Raw genomic sequence first — 25,209 nt, 5'->3', positions numbered from 1 at the left:
TGGGTCAATAACAAATACCCAGGCACTGGGCGAGATCGAGTCTGTTCTGCTCTGGAGCCATTCACACTGGAAGAACACAGACTGGCTCACTCGGGTCTCCTCTTTTCCTCTCTTCACGAATTGCTCTGCTCTTTAAGGGTATGCGTTCATGCCCCAGTATGGTGTGGGGCATCAGGAAGCCCTGGTGCTGGGACAAGGAGGAGAGGTACCTCCCCGGAATGTTCCTTGGGTCCCGGGATGGGCAGCGGGACCGGCGGTGGGACTGGCAGTGTCCCCTGTGCTGGGGGAGGGCCGTCACTGGCTTCGGTTTCCCAAGCAGGAAGGCATCTGCTTTGACTCGCAGAACGCTAGTTGCCTTCCCAGCCTCATTCAGCGCGAGTCTCGCCTGGGACTGTCCAGGAGCTCGAGCCTCAGCTGCGGGAAGGAGGCGGCAGCGCTTGCTCCGTCCTTAATGAGCTCACAGTCTGGGGAGGGAGACAAGCGTGGAAACAAATAATTACAGGACAGGCTGCCAGGGCTGTGAGGGAGGAGGGACGCCTGGAGGGCAGAGACCAGCCTTACTCACCTTTGGGCCCAGCGGGGAAGGGAGGAGGTTTGTTCTGAGAGTCTCACTGTAGCCATAGGTGAAGGGTGAGAGAGCTTCCAGGAGGAAGGGGGCATCTTGCCTGAGTCTGAGGCGTGTGGAGATGCTTCTTGAATACTCACGACTGGTGGCAGGGTGGAGAAGGGCTGGACTGACTGCAAGGGGCCCCTGAGCGTATTCTCAGGTCCTCCAGGTGGTAGGTAAGATGCTTTGTGTGAATTCCTCTTGGAAGTCTTCCACGGGTGAGCACTGTCCCTGAGTTTCTAAACTACTCAGCATTCCTTTCCCACCTCTCTACAACCTCTTAAGGTCTCATGTTGTTTGCTTGGATCCTGGAACATTTGGTGGCCCAAAGCTGTTGAATTTGGGGTGGGGAAATAGACTGTAAGACTTTCTCCCAAGCTTCGAGGAGGCCTGCCGGGTCTGGGCAGAGTTACAGCCTCCGTCTGTTAGCCTGGGGGGCCCAGGTACGTTCTGTTTGTGAGTAGGGAAGCCTGCGGGCGGGCGGAGTTTTTGGCTGGTTCCGACTGTAGACTGGATTCCCTCGGGCGCTGCTGGGTGCAGGGGTTCAATCTGTCTCCGCGTCTCTAGTCTCCAGGAAAAGCACCTTTTCTCCTCCTCCTCCTCCTTCTCCTCCTCCTCTTCCTCCTCCTCCTTGTGATTGCTGTTGACACAGACTTCCGCTGCCAAAGCTAATTGTGAGGCCTGATCAGTGAATGAAGGCAAAGGCAGTTCCCATGACAACCGCAAAGAGTTTCAAATATAGGGGATGATGTGTGTGATGGGCTGCAATTACTTGGGTGGAAATTGATGCATGGACACGGGGGACTTCAAACATAGGCTCTGAAGGTGGAGGGGGTATTGGGTTTCTTTGGCAGGATCCTTTGTGTGGTAGAGAAGGAAGGAAAGGAGGGTACAACTTCCCCCACAGTTGATTTCAGGTGCCTTCCGGTGTGGTATGGTGGGCAAAACCCCTCAGGGGCTTTGGAGAGTCATGACTCCAGCCATTCTGGTGGGGGGAAGCAGGACCCCCAGACTGACATGTAGCAGTACCAAGTGTCAAATGAGAAATGTTACAAGTGCTGTCGGCTGGCAGAGGACTGGGGTAACCCTAGAAGGCTTCCTGGAGGAAGTAGGTCTTGAACTGAGCTTTAAAGTAAAGCTTGTGGGGAGTGACCTCATTCAGGACACAGCTGTGCCGGAGAAGAGAAGTTTGTCTATTCTCTGCCAACACTAAAAGAGGTAGGTTGATAGGAAAATCCTAGAACTACCCAGAGCAGCCCCGACTGTATCAGTGCAAGTGAGGGGATGGCAAGAGCCCTGCTCATTTTCTAGTTGTGTGACCTTAGGCAAGGTGCTTAGTCTCCCTGTCAACGGATTTCTCTGTCGGTAGAATGGATGTGAATAATTCCTGTTTCACTGGTTGATTTTGAGGATTAAATAAAATTGCTACACCATGCTCCAAGTATGGGGCCCTGCATGGGGTTGACGTTTGGTTGATGTTCCCGCACGTGCTCCTGCATCCGTGTCTGTATGTGACCCCATCCCCTAGTCTTGGTGTATCTGTGTGATTTCTGGCCTGGGGGTACCCATGTCACTGCGGTTCTCAGTGTTGGAGTCATTTGTGTGTTCTGAGAGTGAGCGAATCCATCTGCCTCTCCTCAGTGGGAATGGCTGTGGCCCTGTTCCGCTTGTGGAGAGTATAGTGGGACTGCGGTCATGGCAGCCCCCAGGAGGCCCAAGGACATCTGGGTCAGTCACTGAGAAGTCCAAAATGCAGAAAGAGAGGCCAGTAGCTATAGGAGAGGGTTGGCCGTGGGGTGTGAAGAGTGTCTCTGCTAAGAGCATAGGCCCCTGACTCCTTGGAGCCCTGGCATTCCAGGTGCCTCAGGAAAGGGCAGAGGGCCCGTGTGGGACAGAGGTGGGGGCAGGTGAACTACCACAGGCTCTTCTTGGGTATCTGCAGGCTGCTGGGGGTGGGGAGCCAGGACGGGTGGGTGGGGTGGGACTGAGCTGGCAGTGGAGTTGGTGGGGGGTGGGTCAGACAGTCAGGGTGGCTCCTGCAGGCTGGGGAGGAAGACTTGTGTGTCTTGGGCTGAATGAGGCTAAGGCTCAGCTCTAGCTCAGTCGGAGCAGGTCTGCCCTCCCAGGAGAGCAGGTGTCCCCCTGATCCTTGGGGACCTCAAACAGAAGGTCAACCAGGAGAGCGGCCTCCACATATCAGTACCCAACCCCCTGCCTCTCCACCCTCCTTGCCTAGAAACTTAGCACATTCCAGCTCTGTGCAGAGCCTAGTAAAGTGGGGAAGACAGGGCCCCCGCCCACGTGGGGAAGACGCCGTGTAAATAAATAACTGTGCTTGGTTATGAGTGGTGCTCTAGGAGAGGCCGTGAGCTGCGCTGAGGCCTCAGAGGAGTGGGGGATGCTCCAGGGGGCTAGAGGAGCTGGGAAGGCGGCCCAGGGAGGGAACAGGCAGAGGAAGCCTAGCACCAGGGTGGGGAGGGGAAAGGGGAGAGGAACTGAGTTAAGGAGCAGCTTCACGAAGTCTCTGAGGCATGAACAACGTTACTATTCTCAGACCCATAGCTGGAAGGGAAGTGGTTAGGTTCAAATGACCCTGTCCCTTTTTGCCTTTCCCTGGGCTTGGCAGAGAAGGGGGCAGTTAGAGAACTGGAACGAGAAAGGCCTAGATTGGAATTCTAGCTCCCTTCTCACCAGCTGTGTGTTGCTAGGCAAGTGACTTACCATCTCTCAGTCCACTTTCCCAGTAGAGGCAGGGCTGTGTGTAGAGTAAGTCAGATGCCCAATCAGATGTTCCTATGGTGTGACTGGCTCGGGGCCTGGGACAGAGCAGGGACTCAAGAAACTGTGGCAGCCGCAACAGCTATTAATTGTCACCGTCCAGGCAGTGTTAGTCACTCTGATCGGGCAGCAGACGGTGTGTGGGGCGGGGGTGGGGGACCAGGAGTGGTGGGGACCAGGATAAAGAGGGCACTTCTCTTGGCCTGGCCAAAGTAAGAGCTTTGGGGGTGCAGAAGCCATTTCCCATCTTGAGCCATGGTTTGGGACATTGCTCCTTGCCTCGCCTTGTTACCTACACTGGAGAGGAGCCAGCAGGGCTGCCCTTTGTCCCCAGGGGTGAGGCAGGTGTGGGCCCTTGTGCTTCTTGGAGTCTCATCACCAGAGGCCAAGATGGCTCGTCCCATTCTGAGTATCAGCGCAGGACACCCCGGAGGGGGCAGCGACCGGGCAGGTAGCAGAGCTCTCTGAAACAGAGGCTCACACACGTCCTAACCAGTCCTACCAGCTGCCTCTCCCTTGCGGCTCAGCGTCTTCATCTGTGAGATGAGAAGTGGCCCACGGTGAGCTTCCCCCGAAATTCAGAGTGCTGGTGGCTCGCTCTGCTCAGTCATGCGGTGGGCACCATGCTACCTTTCTCTGTAGAATCCTCTGGACTGCGCAGGGCTTTGCTGGTATTTGTAGTTCCATTCTAGAGAGGAGCCAAGTGAGGCTGAGAGGTAAAGTCACACGCGGTGCTGCGGCTGGATAGTGATGGAGCCGGGAACTGGACCAGCCACGTGAGCGCCAGATTCTGTGGCTGGCCCTTTCCCGCGGAAGTGGAAATTTTGGGGTGTTCAGCTCCAGGGAGGGTTAGGGTGCAGCAGGATGTGCTGGGGATGCCCAAGAAATGAAATGAAATGAAATCCCCATCCTGTTCTTTCTCCTCCTGCTGTTCTTTTAGTCTCCTGGGTGTTATAGTGTTCAAAGGCTCAGAGTCTGGGAAGTGGAGGCCAGACCTCTTGGGGTCCTGATCACCTCCTCTCCTCAGCTTTTCCCAGGGATGGGAAGCCCTGAGGTCTGGGGGCCGTCTAGGACCTAGTGGTTGTGGCGGAGGCTGTCTGGCTGGGGTGGAGTATGTTCAGGCATGAGGGATGAGTGATCCAGGGTAAGGTGTGGGTGTTTGTGTGTATGGGGAGGGCAGGGCTGACTTGGTGAGGCTTTGAGCCACGGGCAGTGTGGGCTTCAAGCAGTCTCTTTTCTGAGGTGGGCGCTAGAGGGAGGGAGGAGCAGGACTGTGTAATGGTTCAGAGTCTCGCTTTAGAGCCAGATGGGTCTGGCTCCGAGTCCCAGCTCTGCCCTGTTCTAGCTGTTGTCACCTTGGGTAAGTTCCTTTGCTTGTCTTGCCTTGTTTCCTCATCTGCAAAAATGGGGTAAAGGTTCACACTGCCAAGACTTTTTTCTGTTTCTTTTTCTTGGAAGATGAGGGGGGCTGTCACCTCTCCTGCTCTTACCCCAGCACCCGGCACCCGCACTGTTCTGGCTGCTGCTAGGATGAGGCAGTATGCTGGTGTCCTCGGGTTAGAGAGCTGCTGGGGGGGGGTGGGAATCCCACCAGTCCACCCCAGCTCCGCTGGGCGCGGTCTATCCTCTCTGACCCCGGAGATGCAGAGGACGCCCTGGGTATTACCTTCAGGGTCCCCTGCTCGGGAGGAAGCGGGGTGCCCCGGGATCCCCCGCCTGCCAGGGAGCGGCGGCGGCAGACCTGGGCAGCAGCCAGCGCAGCTCCGCGGCACCCTTGGCTGCGCCCCCGCCTCCCGGCTGGGCAGGTCCAGCCCCCGGCGGCCCTGCCCCCGCCCGGCGGGCCACGGGGATTGGCTAGCGAGCGCGCCGCCCCCTCCACTCCAGCCTCGCCGGCGGCGGGGAGGGGAGCCAAGCCGGCAGCTGGCCGCCGCCTCCTCTGCAGTGCCTCCCTCCGTGTGCTCCGGCGGGGATAATGGGAGGCCCGCCGGCCGATGCACCAGAGGAGGCCGGCCGAGGTAGAGCGGGCAGGGCGGGGAGAGACGAGGCCAGACAGGACGCGGGAGGAGGGGCAGTGCCCTCCTGCATCTCGGGAGGGTGGAAAAAGGAGAAATGAAAACAAAAACACAGGAAGGCGACGGAGCCCATCCGCCAAGAGTCTGGGCGGCAGCTGGAGGCAGGAAGATGGTCCCTGCTATCCTTTCTTTCCGAGGCCCCCTCCCTCCCATTCTCGTCCTTCCTCTGCAGCGGTGCTGGGGGTGTGCAGCAGAAGGACTTCGCTTCTTTCCTGGTGTCTGCCGGGCTCATCAGTCTCTCTGGCTTCTTTTGCAGGTGGAAATAAAGGCTGGTGAAGGAGCCGGGCCGTGGGGACAAGGGGCTGCTGTCAAGGTACCTTGTGCGCGGGCGCGCTTGTGTGTGTGTGTGTGTGTGTGCGCGCGTGTGTGGTGGGGGTGAAGTGTTTGACTGGATTGGATAAAAATAAAGGGTCTCCTCTGGTGATCCCTTAATCTCCCACTGTGTGTGTAGCAGCAGCCGAGGGGGAGGGGTGGCGGGGGTGTGGGCGACCAATGAATTCTCAGGCCTGTGTGGGTTTTGTTTGGATTCTTTTTGCTTCCTCAGCTGGATGGTTTGGGTTCAGTTGGGACTGGGTTTGTTGAACTGTGTGTGTGTGTTTTAAAGACATGCAACCCACTCCCCACTCTTGCCTCTGGAAATCTCTAGAGAATGCCCCTGGTGCTGTTGGTTTGCGTCCAACCTGCAGAAATCCCGGGGCGCCGGGGTGGGGGGGGGAGTGTAAGGGGGTAGGGGGGTTGTGCTCCTGAGTCTGAAGCTGATAGGGTGTCATTAGTCATGCTGCTGTCACCATGGAGATGGCTGGAGAGGAGAGGAGGTGGTGGGGGGGGGAGGATATTTTGGGTAGGGTGGGGGCTGATGCAACATCATGACTGGGAATCCGGCGGGCGGCTGTTGTTACTCTGCACTGCTCCGTGTCTGGGGGACTGGGAAGGGAATGTTACCAGGTGCGTGGGCAGCAGAGAAGGGGGCACTGTGATCGTCTGAGGGCTGAGACTGGGGTATTTGGGGCAGGGCAGGGCAGAATCTGTTGGGGTATCAGCCATTGCTGGGGAATACAGATGCTCCTCTCGCGTCAGCAAGGACCGGGATCGGTAGGTTTCTTTGGGCTTTGCCCCTCTTTTCAGGGCTGGGGACCCGCTGAGTGTTTGGGATTACTCAGCAGTATCCTCTGCTGGCCCCGGGTGGAGAAAACAGAGCCGGAGGCAGCTTCGTGTGCCTGCCTCTCAAGTTGCTGGGCAGAGGGGCTGGGGAAGAAGTGTGAGGACTGTCCGGCAGGGGCAGAAGGCTGGGAGGGAGCCCGTCCCTGCGCCTGCCTCAGCCCTTATTTCCCCTTTGGCCCACGGAGCCTTTGGGGAGCTGTGGGAATCAGGTTGCTTGGGTAGCAGGTGGGCAAGCTGCTTGAGTCCCCAGACGCTCTTAGAGTTTGGTCCCTGGAAATCCTCCTCTGGCTTCCTGGGAAAGCTATGGGAAGCTCTGTGGAGGTGCTGGAAGTGGCACCCTGCCGCCTCACTGCCTGGGTGGGGACGCCGCTAGGGAGGGGCTCTGCTTCCCCACGTGGGATGGGGGCTCCAGGGCGAGGCGGCTGCTGGGTGGATTGGGAGCCAGGGTGGTTCCCTGGCCTGCTCCCAAGGAACTTGAGGCAAGGAAGTGCTTGGGGGGAGGGCACGGATTTTGCTCCTGAAGCCCTATTCTGGGGGAATAAGAAGAGAAACAGGTGGCCTTAGCTCCTGTGGGGAGCTGGGCATGCCTCCGTGGGGCTGGGAGCGGTGGGTGGCCCCCAAGGCAAACAGGGGGTGGTTGATACTGGCCGTGCTGTGGATGGAGAGGAGAGAGCTGTGAGCTCACCCGTTCACTTCTCCAGAGCAGAACCCCCGGTTCCACCTCCACTTCCTTCCCTGGCCTCCCACTGCTGACTGGGGGAGCTGTAATCACTGTGCGTGCTATTGAGGGCTGTGGGCGCTGAGATCGTGTGGTGCACCTGTTCTGCCCCCCACCCTGGGGAAAACAGGACAAGGGGATGAGGACAGATGGATCAGGGAGGAGGCAGCTCCCTCCCTCCTCTGTGTCTCCGGCCTTGTCAGCCAGAGCTTCCCTCTGTGCTGGAGGAAGGACTGCTGGCAGGTTTGTTTACTCCCCAAAGCACCCCCCTCCTGCCTAGCCATGGTTTCTCTTCTGTTCTTTCCAAGTATGTTCTCCATTTCTCCCTGCCTGCATTCTGCTGGCCCCACAGTGCTGCCAGAAGCTCTCAGCTTCATACCTCAACCTTTGGTAGTGTGGGCATGCGGCAGAGGCTCCTTGAAAAAGCAGAGGAAGCCTTCCAAACACGTCTTCCTCCTTCCCCCTTCTCCGCGGAGAGCCTGAGCTGGCTGGGTTTTTGAAGTTCTGAGACTGTGTCTGTGCTTGTTTTTATTGTTGAGTTGTCTGTCTGAGAATCATAGCCTCCTCTCGGCCCGGCTTGGGCATTGCCAACAAGCACCAGGATACGACACTTCCCGTGCCTGCCTCCCCTATTCCTGGTGCTACCTTTCCCTCACATGGAGTTCCCTTAGGTGGCCAGTTAGGTGCTGTGTCCCACATACCCCGATGAGGCAGTGTGACCAGGTCCTCTTCCCTCAGCAGGTCTTGGTGTAGGAAGATGTGTCTGGTGCGTGAGCTCATTCTGAGATCAGGCCAAGACTGGGACACGGGACAAGGGGGCGTCACTTGTCATAGTGTGTGTTCCCACAGGATGGGTGCAAGATGGATAAAGTTCATGGGTGAGTGATGTGCAGCAGGCAAGGGGGGGATCGGCTTGCTGCCGTGTGCGGAGTCCAGCCAGAGTTTCAGGCATATCTGTGAGGTAGGGTTTGCGTAATGCCGAACAGGGGCACAGAGCTGAGCTTGCTAAACGCAGTTTGTCGTTGTACTGGCTGGTGTGTTACGTGTCTACCCATGATACCCGAAGGAACATGCCATAGCACACACTGTTGCCACAGCCTCCTTCTTGGCAGCCTGGACAGGAGTGAGTGCCCAGAGCCGAGAGCTCCAGGCCACCCCTGCTTTCGGGCTCCTACGCTGCTCCCACGCTCAGCCCCATGGGAATCCTTGACTGGCTGAGGATGTCTGGAAACTATTTTGGGACCGTGCCCGGGATCTCTGCCTCCTGTCTTTCCTTTGGACCACTGCAGAAATGCCCCCTTTGTCAAGGATCTGTGGTCCACACACCGTGGGTGACTCCTAGTTCTTTCTTGCCTGCTCTGCCCACTCTCCAGCCCCTTTGTGGGGTCTAGCAGAAACTTTTTCTCTGAGGTAAGTTTTCAGGCAGCAGTGAACTTGGGGAGATAGGGGCTCAGGTGAGCGTGTCAGGCTAGAGCAGGAAGGGAACCAAACACAGAGTTGCATTTGGGAATGCCCCCATGCCTGATAAGGACTGCAGTTAGAGTCCCAGAGCTCAGCCCCACCTCCTTAGTGACCCCAGCCACTTTTGAACCATTGAGAGGACACTGCAGGATAGATACCTGAACGAGCGGAAGGGAGAGCTTTCCTGCCTGCCACAGTGAGGGGCTCCGGGAGCTGCCCACAGGGATCCGGTGTCCCACTTGCTGGGTTTGCTGAGGGGGGCCTGGGCTCTGGGCTCCCTCCAGATGCTAGAAATGGGCTTTGTGGTCCTGCCAAGTCCCTTCCCATACCCTTGAGGCTGTAGCAAGGGGTTTGGCTCCTTGGGAGTGGGGGCAGGGAGCATGAGGAGAGGCTTTGGCTTGGCTCCGCTTCCAAGTCTCCCAGCTCTCTTTTCCACCCTGACCTCTTGGGCTTTTGGCCTCATTTCCTCTCACACTCGTGCATCTGGCAGTCAGCTGAGGACTCCCCCTTGTTCCCAGCATGTGTGCAGCTTCTGAGAAGGAGGTGGCTTCCTTAGGAGTTAGTCTAGGAAGCCCTGGGACAAATAGGGGATGGGAATGGCTCCAGACAGTGAAAATCTGTTGATTATTGTGCTATCTGGGACTGTGATCCTACTCGTTTTATCTCCCTCCCCACCCCTTTATCTTTCAACATTTATAAGCATTTACCATGTTCCAGGTATAGTACCAGAGCCTGAAAAATAAGTTATTATTTGTGCTTCACAGTACCACTGGACCCAAGAGACATTGACAGTATTACCAAAAATCCTAACTCAGAATGAGAAAACCAGCACTGGCAAGTTTTGTTTTTTATGCAGTGAAGGCTTTTGATCTTTCTGTTTAGGGCTGTGAACTTGCATGTGCCCAACCAAACCCTTGGCCCCCAGCTGTGCCTAGCTCCTAGCTCTTTATGTTTGCTTTCATCCCTGGCTCAGTGGACCTCAAGGGACTTTGCAGGGAGAATCCATATGCCAGCCTTGTTTTGAGTAAGGCAGTGTTTCTGGAAGCTGGTACTTGCAGATTAGGGTAATGGGGTCAGGAATGAAAGAGGTGGGAAGATGGCTTAGTTTTGAAAGGAAAGTGCTGGTCATAGATGTGATGTGTCTGAGATACAGGTAAAGCTGGGACGGAAATACTGTGTCTGGGCGTTCCACCTTGAATCCCGAATTGCCTTCTACTCAGTGGGAGTGTGTGGGTCCTGCAGCCCTTCCTGCCAGGGGGGTTCCCATGGAGACCACCAGCTGAAAGGAGGAAGCTGGGAAGGGCAATTGTCTGGTTTCTTCTCCTCTCTGTTTCCTGCTCTTCTCCTGTGTGGTAGGCGTGGGGACACTTAATGTTCCTGGACTTCAGTCATCTTTGTGAAGTGAAGGGGTTACCCAAAGTTAGTTTTTCTCCAACTAAAGTTGGCGACGTGACAGTTTTCTTTTTTCTTCATTACCAAAATGTTGCAGATGGAAACATAGCCCAACTTTGTTTGTGCAAGGAGTTTGCGGATTGTGGTGGGCATGGCTCCCCTTGGGAGCTCAGCACCATCCAGACCGGTCCGGGAGCTCCTGGGTGAGGCGTGTCAGCGAGCATGCTCTGGCTTGTTGCAGCAGGTGCACATAGCTGCGATGGTTTTACAAGTCATGGTGGACTGGTGAGCCACAGCTTATGGGCCAGGTCTTGGACTGCATTACTTCTGAACTTTGCTCCTGGGAGTGCAGAGGAGCCAATCTGTTTTGGCCCCCCCCCCCCCCCCGCCCTTTCTTGGGCAGGACCTCCCCTCTCTTCTGTACTGTTCTTCTGGAGGACACGTGGAAGAGTAGAGATCTTACTGTCACAGATTCTTTCCAAGTACCTCCAAAGATTTATCCGCCTCTCGGCTTCTGTAGATAAGGATGCCTTCTGTTTGCCCTTACTTCTCTGCGAGTCTCAGATTCTGACGGAGACGGGGTGAACCTGCAGAGGCCCCTGAAGGGGCAGGAGAGAGAGAGTGTGTGTGTGTGTGTGTGTGTGTACGTGTACTGTGTGCTTTAGAAGAAGGGAACAGTTACAGAGAGGCTAGGTCTCCTATAGATGCCAGAGCGGACCTGGACCCTGTAGGACACTAAAGCTCCATGGCCTCATTCAGGGCATCTTGACTTTCAAGCTTTTCCACTTTGGCGGCTCTCGGTCCTTGAGAGATATAGCTCTTTTCGTCTTGGGGCTGATCACAAACTCTGCGCTGGTTTCTGTAAGGACAGACGTCCCAATATTTTTGATTGCTAAAGTTTGGACATTTCCTTTCTACTTTATCCCACTTTCCCCCCTACACACTCTGCAAAGCTTATTGTTTTTTTCTGTTGAGCATCTTTGGTGTTTTCATTTAGGATGCTAAAGACTAGACAAAAAAAAAAAAGAAAAAGAAAAATAGCCATTTTCTACTACCCCAGCTGCCTTATCCTAGAGGAGAGTGGGGCAGGGGCTAAGGAACAGATGACATTGTCCTGCCACAGAAATATTCCTTAAGAGGCAGACATCCCAAGGACAGTAAGATTAGGGTCTGAGCAAATCCTGGTTACTTCTGTGGCCTGGAACTCTTGTGCCCTTGGTGCTTAAGTAATTGGATTTCTCAACCCCGCCTCCAAGCATTTTTCACATGTAATCCTAACCTCATGGGCTTTGCAAGGGAAACAAAGACATTGAAAGGGTTTGCAACTTGTCCCTGACAGTGAGCTCCTAAACTCCCTGCCCTATTGACTGAGTTTTCCTGCTCTGCCCCTTCTGCAGCACGCACCCATGTCCCTTCCCCCTCAACGCCCCCCCCCCGCCCCCCGCAAGTCTGCTCTCTTAGCCCGTGGGCCTTGGTTCCCAGCCCTGCTACACAGATGGAGTTTACTGAAGGAGCGGTTTCTGCCCATCCGTCGTCCCATACCTTATGGGTGAAACTTAGGAAGTCCATCCCTGATTCCCACCCGCTCCTCTGCATAAGTGGAGGAACTAACGAGACCAGTAACTCTAGCAGAGGCAGAAACAGCCCCTAGAAGGGGTCCTGGCTGACAGTCCTGTCTGCATCCCCAGACAGATTCTCTCTCCACCACCTTCTCCCTTGACAGTGGGCCAAGGCCCAAGCCGCCTGGGCTAAATCATTTCTTTACTGACTTGAACAAGTTCACGCTGGGTGCAGGGAGTACCCTCTGACCCCAAGCTCTGCTGGACCCAGAGAGGGGGAGGCTGCCTTCCCAAGTGGGACCATTGTTGCCCTCCACCCTGGGCTGTGCGGAGGGCACACAGAAATGGATTTTCAGGGGGTTGGGGCAGGCTGTGCCCCAGAGATGCCCATTCTGTTTTTCCTGGTGCAACATATCCCTGTCTCTTCTTCTGCCGTGTTCTCCATCCTAGAACACTGTTCATGGCTTCAGTCTGTCCCCACTCTCACCCCTTGTGCTTTGAGCCCAGCCCTAAGTTCCGGGCTGAGCAGAGGGGGCCTTTGAGGGGACTGCTTTGTGGGCTATAGGCCAGGGACGACTCCTGTCAGTTATCTAGGTGCTTATAAGATGCTTTGGGGCTGCTGGGCCATGATAGCTACTGCTTGGGTCAGACCTCTGGCTTCCTCTCTCACATATTTAGGCAGGGTGGTTGCAAGATGAGGGTGGTATGGGGGTCCCAGAGATGAGTTTTGGAGACTCCGGGCAGGTGGTCCGTGTGGCATCCCTTCTACACTGGCCCTGCCCCTTGTCCCTGAGCCAGGTCCTGTGTGATGGTTGAGCTATACACTGACCTCTGCCCCGTGGCCTTTCTTCTCGGTGTTATTTTTCCTCGGTTTCCTGTTTTCCAGCTGTGGGTTCCCAGTGGTGTCATTTGGACCCTGGGTAGTAGTTAGGGCTTAGCTCTGGGGTTGTGTGGTTGGAGTGGTACATGTCTTGGGCTGGACTGGCAAGTGGTCCCAGAGCATTTTGAACACCTGGCTGGGAGCCAGAGCCCAGGGCTCTGTGTCCAACCCTTGGGAAGCTCCCCGCCCCCCACCCCTCAGCCTTCCAGAGGATGCCTCCTTTATGTGGGGGCATGGTACACCCCCATCTCTGCCTGAGGTCTGGGGGTCGTGGGATGTGGAGGAGGGCCTGGGAGGGTGCCAGGGCACTTGGGCCCTAAATGCTAGCTCCCACCCCGACAGCCTCTGCCTGGACAAGCAGGGAGCATGCTTAAGCTTGCTCCATAGAGCGCCTGGGGGCTAGTCCCTCCGGTTCAGCTAGTTCAGTTAAGCTAGTTCAGTGGTTCTTGGTGCCACTGCATCCTGGAATCACCTGGGGAGCTTTTAAAAAAGAAAATATCAGTGCCGGGCCCCAGGCCCTGAGAAGCTGATGTAATTAGTCTGGAGTAGAGCCTGGGTGCCAGCATTTCTCAGGACTCCTCAGGGGTTTCAGATGTGTGCTTGGGGGCGGAGAGCCACTGGCCTTCATCCAGTATGGCTTTCCTGTGTCTCCCTGACTGCCCCAGAATTTTTTTCTTGTCCATTGATAATTTTAGTAGTAATCAATAAAGAGTCTGGAAAAATGAAGACAGCAAGATATGTCAGGCAAAATACCGGATTGAATGTTCTGTTCCATGAAACTGGCCCATGAGTTCATATTTATCAAAACCAGAATTTAAGAGGGAAGCCCTGTGGCAGAGGACAGAAACTGAGTGTTCTTCTCTGATTAAAGAAAAAACCCACTTTATTGACGTACAGCATACACACAAAAGGGGTACATACTGTGTGCAGCTGGGGGAGTTTTCACAGAGCAAACACACCTGCATAACAAGCCCCTGGGTCGAGAAATGAGTGCTCTCACTCCATTCCTGTCATCCAGGCTTTCTGTGTCATTTGCACAAAGTCAGGTCAGGCGCCGCAGTTGTTCGGCACTGGGTGCTGGCTGTGGCCCGGAGGGCTTCATCTCGTCCTCTGCCGGGAGCTGGGCTTCGGGCCGCGCCGCGTGGGTGTGCCTGAAACTGGGTGGGTTTTATCACCGCTACAGGCCCCCCCCCCCCCCCCCCCCCCCCCCCCCCCCGGCGGCCCGCAAGCCCCTCCCTGGCCCGCAAACCCCTCCCCTCGGTAACCGGGCCCCACCCCCCACCTGAGGTTCCTCCACCACCTTCCCTGGGAGCCTTGCCCAGGCCTCTATCTTGGCTGAATCCAGAACTCTGTTACCATTTTTATTTTTTTTTTTTTTGCTTTTTAGTCTCTTTTTGTATTTTACAGATAATACATGTTCATTGGAAAAATGAGAAAATAAAAGAGGGGAGGAATTTGCCCATAATTTCACAACCTGATTAACCACTGTTCACTAGTATTCCCCAGACTTGACTCTGTGCACTTGAATAACGTGGATTTAAACTGTGTGGGTCCACTTATACGTGGACTTTTTTTTTTTTTTTTTCAGTAAATATACTATGGTACTGTCCATGTGTTTTCCTTATGATTTTCTTTCTTTTTTTTTTTTTTAAGATTTTATTTATTTATTTGACAGACAGAGATCACAAGTAGTCACAGAGGGTAGGCAGAGAGAGGAGGAAGCAGGCTTCCTGCTGAACAGAGAGCCCGATACGGGGCTCAATCCCAGGACCCTGGGATCATGACCTGAGCCGAAGGCAGAGGCTTTAACCCACTGAGCCACCCAGGCACCCCTCCTTATGATTTTCATAACATTTCTTCAGCGTTCTTTTAAGAATACAGTGGATCATACATAAAACGTCAAATATATGGTCATCAGCTGTTTCTGTTATGGTAGGGCTTCCTGCCAACAGTAGGCTCTCTGCAGTTTACTTTTTGGGGAGTCAGAAGCTATATGCAGATTTTCAGCTGCATGGGTGTTAGTGCCCCTAACTTCAAGTTGTTCCAGAGTGAACTTCTCATTTTCTGTTGTTTATAAAAATGGAGTCATGCTTTGTTACAGCCTGCTTTATCCTACATATTACTAGCTGTAGTGTTGCTTACTGAGTACTCCCCATGTGTGTGATGCGTGGGGTCAAGTTTTCATGGTTCTTGTGACAACTTGGAGGCAGGTGGTAGTAGCCCCACCTTTCAGATAAGAAAACAGATTCAGGGGCACCTGGGTGGCTCAGTGGGTTAAAGCCTCTGCCTTCCGCTCAGCTCATGATCCCAGGGTCCTGGGATCGAGCCCCGCATCGCCCCACATCACCCCACATCGCATCAGGCTCTCTGCTCAGCAGGGAGCCTGCTTCCCTTCCTCTCTCTGCCTGCCTCTCTGCCTACTTGTGATCTCTCTCTGTCAAATAAATAAATAAAATCTTTTAAAACAAAAACAGATTCAGGCCAGTAGTGTGAGCAAGGGCTGCTGTTTCTCCAGGAGGTGGAGCTGACTTCAGAGCCAATCCCCTTGTCTGTAGACTGCCACCTCTCTCCTAAGACTATCCTTCCATGTTAAATTCATTTGACAAATATTTAGTGAGCAGAGGCCATTGTTCTCCTTAGTGATTCCCACCCCCCCTTCACTCTAATATGAATGTCGCTAGTGTTTTACCCATAAGCATGGTATTGCTGATTGTTTGAGGTCTTTATGTCATGTTAGGGAATTCGCCTCTTGCTCCATTTTAAGGAGTTTTTCCCTATTAACAGTGGATGCCTCATTTTGTCACATCTATTTAACATGGTTTGAAGGTGAAATATTTCTCCTCTGTTAATAGGATGAATTGTGTTAATGCATTTCTTTTTTTTTTTTTAGAATTAACATTTTATTTAAAAGTAAAAGAACACCTCATATCAAAGAAAGATGAACTGGTTTAGCAGAAATCATGCAGAAAGTAGTAAACATGAAACTACTGAAACCACTGTGATGTCTTGCATTGTTAATTTAAAAAAATATGATCTTTAAAAAAATTTTATAATTTATTTTTTACATTTTAATTTTTTATTAACATATGTATTATTAGCCCCAAGGGTACAGGTCTGTGAATCGTCAGACTTACGTACTTCCCAGCACTCACCATAGCACATAGCCTCCCCTGTGAATGCATTTCTTGGTGTTACACTATCTTTACATTCTTTAATATTCCATATTTGGGAATGGGGTATTTTTTTTTTTTAAATGCTGTTTGATTTATCAGCATGGGAGTTTTGCATTTATTTTTGTGAAGGAGATTGACCTATAATTTCTTTGGCTATTGTTACAAAACATTTACTTTATGTTTTCTCTGAAAGTGATCTCTTTTCAAATTTAATAGAATCATGGATATATAGTTACTGCCCTTCAGTTCCGTCAGTAGCTGTGATTTCTTTTCACTTTGTTAATTTCCAACATCGTACATCAATTTCTTTTTTAATGAACTTAAAAGCACATAGATTTGTCAGTTGTGCTTTCTGTTTTGTTTCCTTTCTTTCTTTCTCTCCTTCTTTCTTTCAGTAGGCTCCATGCCCATAGTGGGGCTTGAACTCACGACCCTGAGATCAAGAGTCACATGCTCTACACTGACTGCGCCAGTTAAGCGCCCCAGCTTTCTATCTTCTAAAGCATGAATTTCTGCTTCAGTCTTTATTGTCTTCTTTTCCTCAGGTTTATTTGGTATGTGCTTTTTCTAGATTCTCCATTGGATCTGTAAGATGCTCTATTTTTTTTTTCCTACTTTTTTTTTTCCCATCACAGACACATTTAAAAATATGACTTTTTCTCTAAGTTCTACAGCGGCCTCTTTTGTAGGTTTTGCTATTTCATTCATGTCTGCTAGTGCTCTTAGGGAGATGCTGATGGCATAGCCAATGTGAGAAGACCAAGCCCTGATGCAGCCTGGCTCCCTTTGCTCCCAACAAGAGAGAATCAAAGGCTGTGGATCAATGGCAAGGCCAGAGAATGAGCTTGATTACTTTTAGGGGCTTTGTCTCCAAACCGCGGGGCAGGGACCTAGTAACAGCTTAGCAGCTTAGCAGCCAGACCTGTGGGAGAAAAAAAAAAAAATTTTAACCTATACAAAATCAGTTTGAAACTGATTGAAACTGAAAATTGCTATTTCTCTCCATCCTGGGGTAATCTCTATTGCCAATTTATACATATCTTGCAGACTTTAAAATGAGTAGGTGAACTCACTACTTTTCCTGCAGTAATGTGTTTGTACCATCCTTTGTATTTTGGTGTTCTTTTATTTGCTCATTAATACGTTGAGGGTATTTTTCCATGTCAGCACCTCTATCTTAGCCTTATAAAGGCTGTAGAGCCTTGCATTTTATTTAATTAATTATTTTTTTTAAGTCTTGAGTTTTGTAATTAAATTGATTCCCATCGATGGACTTGTACAGTTGCAGTTTTTTGTAATTACAAATGATGTGTTAATTGACATATTTGTACTACATTTTTTGGCTATTTGTTCAAGATTTATTTTTGTATATGATTAGATAGGGATTAAATTTTTCCCAGATAGAAAGCCAGTCTGTTTATTGACTATTTATAGTTTCCCAAATGGTTTATAATTCTACCTTAAGCATTTTATAAATACATATTCATGGGCATTCTAGAGCCTCTCTTCAGTTCCATTGAATTATTTGTCTGATTCTATGTCAGTATTTTATTTTATTTTTTAGTATTTTATTTATTTGAGAGAGAGCGTGTGCTCGAGCACGAGCTGGGGGGAGGGGCAGAGAGAGAAGCAGGCTCCTGATGAGCAGGGAGCCTTACATGGGGCTTTATCCCAGGACTCTGGGATCATGACCTGAGCTGAAGGCAGATGCTTAACTGAGCGAGCCACCTGGGCGCCCCAGTATTTTATTGTTTTAATTACAGCAGTTTTTATATAACAGTTGAGTTAAAAAACAAAAACAAAAACCCAGAACTCATTTTTTCCACTTTTTTTTTTTTTGGCGTCTGTATTTCCTTTTCCAAATAAGCTTATAAACAACTTGTCAGATTTTGTGAAAAATGTTGTGATTTCTCAATTGGAATTACATGGAACTTATAGATTATTTAGGGGAGAATGGAGAGCTTTACAATGAGTCTTCTTCTCCAGGAAACGGGAAGTATATAGGTCTCTTCTAGTCTTCTTTGTATATCCACCAGAGTTTTAAAGTTTTGGCTCTGACACATTTCTTGATAGGTTCAGATCTAAGATGTTGTGGGTCATTACTGCAGTGAGTGGGATCTTTTTCTGTTACACTTCTTTACACTTCTTTAAAATAAAACTTTTAAAAAAGTTTTATTTATTTAAGTAATCTCGACACCCAGCCTGGGGCTCGAACTCACAGCCCCCAAGATCAGGAGTCACGTGCTCCTCTGACCGAGCCAGCCAGGTGTGCCTATGTTACACTTTTTAACCTGTTCCTGCAGGTATATTGGAAAAGTTCTGGGTTTTGTGCCTGTCTCCAGCACTCCCAGCTCCCACCGCCTGGGCCCCAGCACCCACCCTTCACTCATTGCCGCAAAGGAAGTCTGTACTTCCCTAGGAGTACTTTAGGGCCTGGGATGACTTCCTGTGGTGAGGTGCTCGCTCCTCTCCCTCAACTCCATTTCCCAGGAGCTGGCACAAGGCCTCGCATGCAGTAAGTCCTTTTAATAAATGCTGTAGAATCAAATTGATGGGAGAGACAATGAGCTTCACCTCCTCAAAGTGTGACAGCCTGGGCCGGTCTGAGGAGCAGAATCTAACACAGGCTTGGCTGCAAGCCTGGAGGCTGTGAGCGGGATAATAGATGGGGCACTGGCCTGTTCCCCAGCGTAGAAAGAAGGTCCTAAGCTGTTTTCCCACAGACCCGCATCAGGGAGGAGCCCTGTGAACCCACACCTTGTAATTACCTGGGGACTAAGAGCCCACTTGTCATTAACTCTCATTAGTACTAACTACTAGGACAGGGAGCTGAGTTCTCAGTTCCCAGACACCTGAAGGAAGCCTTGGAATCAAGGGGGCACCCACAAGGTCGAGGGAGGGGAAGCTCTGCTCTGGGTGAGCAGCTCCAGGGCTGAAGGAGGTCCCTGTGGGGCCCACCAGCACCAGGCCAAGTCCTCCGGACCCTCATGGCAGCTGCGCTGCATCTCTGCCGGCGGGGGAGGAGCTGCTTTCTCAGGGCGCCGGGCAGAAACCCTGACAGATGGACCTTCGTGAACCCGTAGAGCTGTTTAAGTGCCTTCTCCGAGAGCAGAGTGCATTCTGGCAGGGAGGCTAAGACACAGGGCTGTGCTGGACTTCAGCTCACCTGTTGGGAGAAAACCTTTTTCTACCCCTGCCTCCCCTGCCCACCTGTTGCCTTCTTTCAGCAGCAGAAGCCCTGGTCAACCCTGCACGTGCACAGAGTAGGGGGTGGGTGGAAAGAGACCGCTGTCCCCCTGCCAACCTGTAAGACCCTCAGTTCACCCAATTTCTAAGCCAGTCAAGACTTCCTTTTTTCTGTACTTACCCTCACTCCCGTAGGGTTATCGGCCAGGTGGGGGGGCTTCTCTAAAGATAGTTTAGGGGACCATCTGGTTCCACATACCCTCCGTGGACACGCAGGGTTGATTACTGAGGGTAGGACCTAGAGGTCCACATCTGCAGCTGGCTTCCTGTGGGTGATTCCTGTGCGCACTGGAGTTTGAGAACCGCAGGCCGAAGAGTAAGGTGAAAGGGCTTTGTTTATCTGGGCTCGGTACTTGATGAGGATGGAAAGGACGTGCCTTTAAGACTGTGATTTGTGAAAAGGAAATAATGTGTGAGGACTTGTAAAAATCCAAGAGAGACTAAGTGTCAAAGCCGTTAAATTACAGATCAGGTCAAACTAAGAAATAGTTAAGAACTTCTTGGTAGTTTGTCTGTTACAAAGAATGCAAATTTATCGCAGAAAAACTAGGAAGTTCACATAAACACATAAAATAAAACATCTGTAATTTCACCACTTAGAATTCCTGTTAATATTTGGGTCCTTCTAGAACAATCATATATATATATATATATATTTTATTTTAAATGTCTATTGATTTTCCCCTGATTGTCAACAAAATAATACATATTTATTATAAAATATTTATTTTTTAATTGGCATAAAAATTGGCATAACATTTGATTCGCAGATCTCTTATTGCTCTGTTTAGTTGGGTCTCTGTACTTATGTGAATATATTTTTATTTCCTTTGCCTCTTTGTGTGTGTGCTTTTTTATGAATTAGTAAGAGTTTCATTTATTAGTGGTATTCTCTCAGACCTTGATAAATATTACAAATTTCTTTAATTTTTTTTAATGTTTTATTTTGCTACACTTTTTTGGTGTGTGGTTATAGGATCAAATCTCCCTCCAGCTGTACATGAGTTAATTTTTTTGGGTTGTGCTAGACGGAACAGGCGCTGCTTTTACAAATTTTAAAGGGAATTGAAGTAGACTGGGCAGATAGATACAGGATAGACCAGCGCTTCTCATATTTTAATGTTCATCCACATCATCTGGGAATCTCTTTATGATGCATTTTCTGATTCAGCGGGTCTGTCTGGGGTAGGTCCTGAGATTCTGCATTTCTCACATGCTCGCAGGTGATGCTGCTTCTGTTTATGGGACCAGACTTTAAGTAGCCAGGGCCCAGAAGTTTCTAACCCTGGCTGATCAGAGAAGTACTTGAACTCTTTGGAACACAGAATTCTCTGAGCCTTACCCCAGAAATGTCAGGCTGTGGGAATTGAGTCCCAGGTTGGCCACGTGTGGCTGGGTGACTTGGAGACACTGCTTGAGCCCCTCTGAGCCCTTGGATTCCTTGCCTGTGGGAGAGTGTGCTTACCTTATAGGGATCTGGGAGAATTAAATAAAAGAATAAAATAAATCATTTTTATGACCTAGAAAAATAATGTAATAACTGTTGGTCCTGGTGCCCTTTTTGGGGGGAGGGTCGTTCTCTGATGTTTCTACTTGTCTGGTGATTGATGGTTTTAATATTTCTACCTCTTCCTAAAAAAATCATCCTTTCATTAATATTTTCAAAGTCTTTAGTAATGCACTTCATGCCTTATTCACTGATAATAGTTACATTCCTGTTCACATTTCTTTTTTTTTTTTTTTAAAGATTTTATTTATTTGACAGAGAGAAATCACAAGAGAGGCAGGCAGAGAGAGAGGAAGGGAAGCAGGCTCTCCGCTGAGCAGAGAGCCCGATGTGGGACTCAATCCCAGGATCCTGAGATCATGACCTGAGCCGAAGGCAGCGGCTTAACCCACTGAGCCACCCAGGCGCCCCCCTGTTCACATTTCTAATACTGTTTATATGTTATTCTTTTTCAAATGATTCAGCCTTGCCAAAAGTTTCTTTATTCCATTGGTCTTTTGGAGAGCCATCTCTTAGATTCCATTTATAAATACCACTACATTTTGTTTTCTAATCAACTATTTCTGTCTTTATGGATTCCTTTTTCCTACATTTTTATTTACTTTTTATTTTATTTTTTTAAGTTTTATTTTAAGTCTTCTCTACACCCCACATGGGGCTTGAACTCACAACCCCAAGATCAAGAGTTGCATGCTCCTCTGGCTGAGCCAGCCACGGGCTCTTTTCCTACGTTTTTAAAGGATTCTATTTTCTGTCTTCTTGGATGGAGCCTTAATTTACTTTCCTTCATGTTTTGTAAAAAGTATTTATAGAAGCAGCTTTAGAAGAAATAGAAGAACTTTTCCTCTGTGAATAACTATTATTTTCATGGACATTAATCTTCAGATCTGTAAGTGTGACTTTTTTCCACAGAAATAGCTCTTATTTTTATACTTGAATCAGTTTACATATTAATGATCTTTAAAGTACATCCTTACCATGACACGGACAAGTAGCACACATAAATTAGAAATAAATTAGTAGTTGTGCTTTGGTTTCTTTTTTCTCCCTTGACCCTAGAGTTATTTAGGAGACTGACTTAGGATTTCCAGATGTTGTGTTCTGTGGTCAGAGACGGCTGAAGGCTGCCCTCCTAGGGCCATACTGCATGTCCAGGCTGTGTTCTGTGTTGTGGGGCTGTGTGGTCTGGTGGAGTTAGTGCATGCATGCTGGCTGAAGCTTCTGGTTACTTCTGGTTAGCCTCTGGGGTGTGCACCAGTGGAACCGTTTGTGCCCTGTGCATGTGGAGGAAAGGGGTCTCTGGAGGAGAACAGGGTGGTCTGTTTTCTGAAGCTTTCTGCTTCTCCTGACAGCCTTCTGGGCACTTACTTGCTTTCTGCTCTGAGGTTCTTGTCGGGTATCTGGAGTGGTGTCTGGGGCTCACCATCCCTTGCTATTCGGAAGCTGGAGTCTGGGTGGAGGGAGGACTTCAGTCAGAGCCCTGAGTTCCAGAGCCCTGCTGGTGCTGTCGAGGAGCTGTCCTCTTCCTGTTTCCTAAAATGTGGAGAATGTTATCTTCTTACAGAGACTAGGAGAGTCTTATCTATGATCTAATAACGTAATTCTTTTAAAAACTTTTATTTTTGGCGTACTTTCAGAGTTTCAGAAAAGTTGCAAGAATAGTACAAGGAATTCTCTTCACTCAGATTTCCAAATGTTAACATTTTATTACATGCACTTTGCTTTCTTTTTCTAATTTTTATTTGAAACATTTGAAAGTAAGTAGCAGACATGATTCCTTTTACTTCTCACCACTTGAATGTGGATTTTCTTTTTTTTAAAAAATATTTTAAGGATTTTATCTTATAAGTAATAAGTATTTTTTTTAATATTTTAAGGATTTTGTCTTATAAGTAATCTCTGTACCCAACCTGGGGCTTGAACTTACAACCCCGACATCAAGAGTCGCATGTTCCACCGACTGAGCCAGCCAGGCACCCTGAGTGTGGATTTTCTATAATCACATAAATTAATACAGTGCCACGATAAACCGGGAAATGAACGTACATACAGTACTACTACAGACCTGATCTACAGACTTTACAAACACTAGTATTCTTAACATTATTAACATAAACAAACCTACAGGCATTATTTAGATTTTGCCCATTGTCACGGTCTTTCATAAGAGAAAAAAAAACCCACCAAGTCACACATATTCAACGCTCAGGTTTCTTAGTCTCCTTTACCCTGGAGTGGGTCCTCAGTTTTCTCTAACACATGCAAAGAATTTTTTAAGAGTGGATGAGGAATTTGAGGCTCAGCGAGATAAAATGTTATCCAGGGCTTATAGGAAGACAACCTTAGAAGATGTGAGGGTCCCACCTGGCAAGCTGATGTCTCTGCTGGTCACATGCCCCTCCAGCTCCAGGTGAACATCTCGCTGCTAGGTCTTTGTATCAGAAGCCACCTGTCCTCTTCTGCCCTTGCTTTCCCCTCTCTGTTTTGGCAATGCCGGGTCACAGCACCCCACCCCCACCCCTTTCCTAGCTGATCTGGGTTTCGCCAGAGATCAAGGCCATAGCTGGGGAGAGTGAGGGACTTTAAAACTGGTCCAGCCTTTCCCTTGAGATGAAGGCTGAGCAGCAAGGATCGTGGCCTTGGGTGGGGCACAGCTGCTGCTTTCTGAGGACTGACACCCCCAGGTTGGGGATGTGGTTTTCAAATCTCCCTCCCCCATTAGTTTTGGAGTTAGTGGCTAGGCCTTGTTCAAAAAGTGGGAGCCTGAGTGTGCAAGTCACCAGTTCACCTGCCCACGTCCTCTCCCAGAGGTTCCAGAATGGTCTTTTCATAACAAAGGGCCTGTATTGTGGGTATTAAAAACACTACTCCGGTTTTCAACAAAATGGTTTGCATTTAACTTTTTAAAGGACATGCTAATTGCTTAATACATACTCTTTGTCTTATTTTGCTTTTATTTTACTGAATCTCTGGCAGACTCCCCTCCCCCGTTTTTCTTTTCCTTCTTGTTCTCCTTCTTCAGTAAGGGCCTTTTGAACCTGAACCCACCTGCTTTCGTGACTGTTACCTGTGACTGCATAGCTAATCACTGGAGTTTGTGGCAGTGATTCTTGGGTTGGGGGACCCTTGCCTACGCATCTTCAGAACGCAGCTCTTTCTTTCTCAACCCACAGCTTGTGGCCACACCAGCTTGCTTTCCCCTCCTCACAGGAGGTACCATGCTCCTGCTGTCCTGGGGAGGCTCTTCCCTTCCAAGTGTAACGACCGAGTGGGAGGGGGTCTCCCTATCCTGACCACCAGCACTCACCCTGAAATAAGACCCCTCTCATTCTCACTTTCACTTGTGACCCAGTGGGGAAATGGAAATGTCAAACCCTTGTGAGGGAATTAAAAGGGGAGTTTCTACTGAGGTTCCTGCCTTTCCTCTGTCCCTTACCCTTCACCGTCGGGGTGGGCTCTCCAGCTCAGCCATCTTCTTGTGAGCACATGTTGTTTCTGCTTTTGTCCTAAAAGGCTTCTTACAGGGAGAGAGATACAGGTTTCCTCTAAAGGATTTTTCTAAATTACAATTTTATTTCGATATAATTCACATCACATGCAATTCAACTGTGTCTGGGAATGGGAAACGCTATGGGAAAATACCTAGGATACGTGACGGAAGAGCTAGGTATTTAAAAATCCTGAATATACTCAGTGACCCCAATTTTATAAACTATATGCCAATTGCATGGGGGTGGGGCACCAAATGTAAACTCTGGTCCTCCTTGTTTTTACTTCTTTGTTTTCCACTTCGCAGGGAGGGAGTCTCCTGTTCTTTGTCCCTCTCAGCATCTTCTACTGAAACTCTTCTTTACCTTTCTCGTCATTCTATTTTAGGACCCTGCTTCATTCCTCTGGGTCATCCACCAGAGTTTTCCTTGGCTCTGTAATGAGTTTTAGTGTGCCTGTGATAATTCTGTCAGTCGCTGCACAAAGGGCAGCTTCACTCAGAGATAAACTCATAATTAATATCAGTTTTCGTTGCTTTCATCACAGACTCAAAGCCACAGAATCTGTAGCCTAGATTTACGCTGCCACACACACTTCAGAGGTAGTGGTCCGGGTCTGTTCTAGAGGAACCTTCCCTTGAATGAGATCGAAGATGAGTCCAGACATCCCTAAAGTCTTTGTTCATGAGGCGGAGACTGCTCACCCAGTCCTGCCTCCCCGGTCCCTGCAAGTAACCCTCGCCGAGTAAGTTCTCAACACATGCTTGCTGGAAGCGTGCCTGACTTAACATACATGTATGCTCTACATGAACGGCCTGATGGTTAGGATGCGCTGCTAGCATCATTGGGTGAGATTTTAGTATTCTGTGGAGTCACTCTAGCTCTTTCTGCTTTTTCTTCTTTCTTTCTGCTTTTTTTAAAAAAAAAAGCCTACTTTCCGGCTTGTGCCCCTTGCCTGCATGATTTTACGTGGTTACAGGCATGACCTTCATACAGTCTGGTATTCTGCTGTTTCTCCTGCCCATTTTATCCAACATATTCCCTTAGCGTTCATGGTTTATAGTTTTTGAAGATTCTCTAATATTCCATTGAGTTGTATTCTAATTTACCCAACTGTTGCCCTCATCCGGAGTTTTCAGTTTTCACTAATGTGTAGAAAAGATGTTT

At 49.8% G+C, this 25,209-nt stretch overlaps 1 protein-coding gene across 4 annotated transcripts in view; it reads left to right on the top strand.

Moving 5' to 3' along the window:
• The window catches only part of TET3 (tet methylcytosine dioxygenase 3), a 99,113-nt gene that overhangs the window by 9,453 nt on the left and 64,451 nt on the right, over positions 1-25,209 (top strand). Inside the window, exons 1-2 of one of the 4 annotated variants that reach the window (XM_045978743.1) lie at positions 763-783; positions 5,714-5,770. Coding sequence is in view for 2 of the 4 variants with exons in the window: in XM_045978741.1 (XP_045834697.1) it covers positions 5,377-5,400; positions 5,714-5,770 (81 nt within the window). In the remaining 2 variants the exon portion in view is untranslated. Of the gene's footprint in view, positions 1-762; positions 784-3,755; positions 3,946-5,309; positions 5,401-5,713; positions 5,771-25,209 lie in introns of those variants that run through there. The other 3 variants (XM_045978742.1, XM_045978741.1, XM_045978739.1) reach the window with 3 other exon arrangements.

Source organism: Meles meles, chromosome 15, assembly GCF_922984935.1.
Source record: "Meles meles chromosome 15, mMelMel3.1 paternal haplotype, whole genome shotgun sequence".
In the NCBI taxonomy this organism is placed as follows: domain Eukaryota; kingdom Metazoa; phylum Chordata; class Mammalia; order Carnivora; family Mustelidae; genus Meles; species Meles meles.
This window is presented reverse-complemented; position numbering and strand designations above follow the sequence as displayed.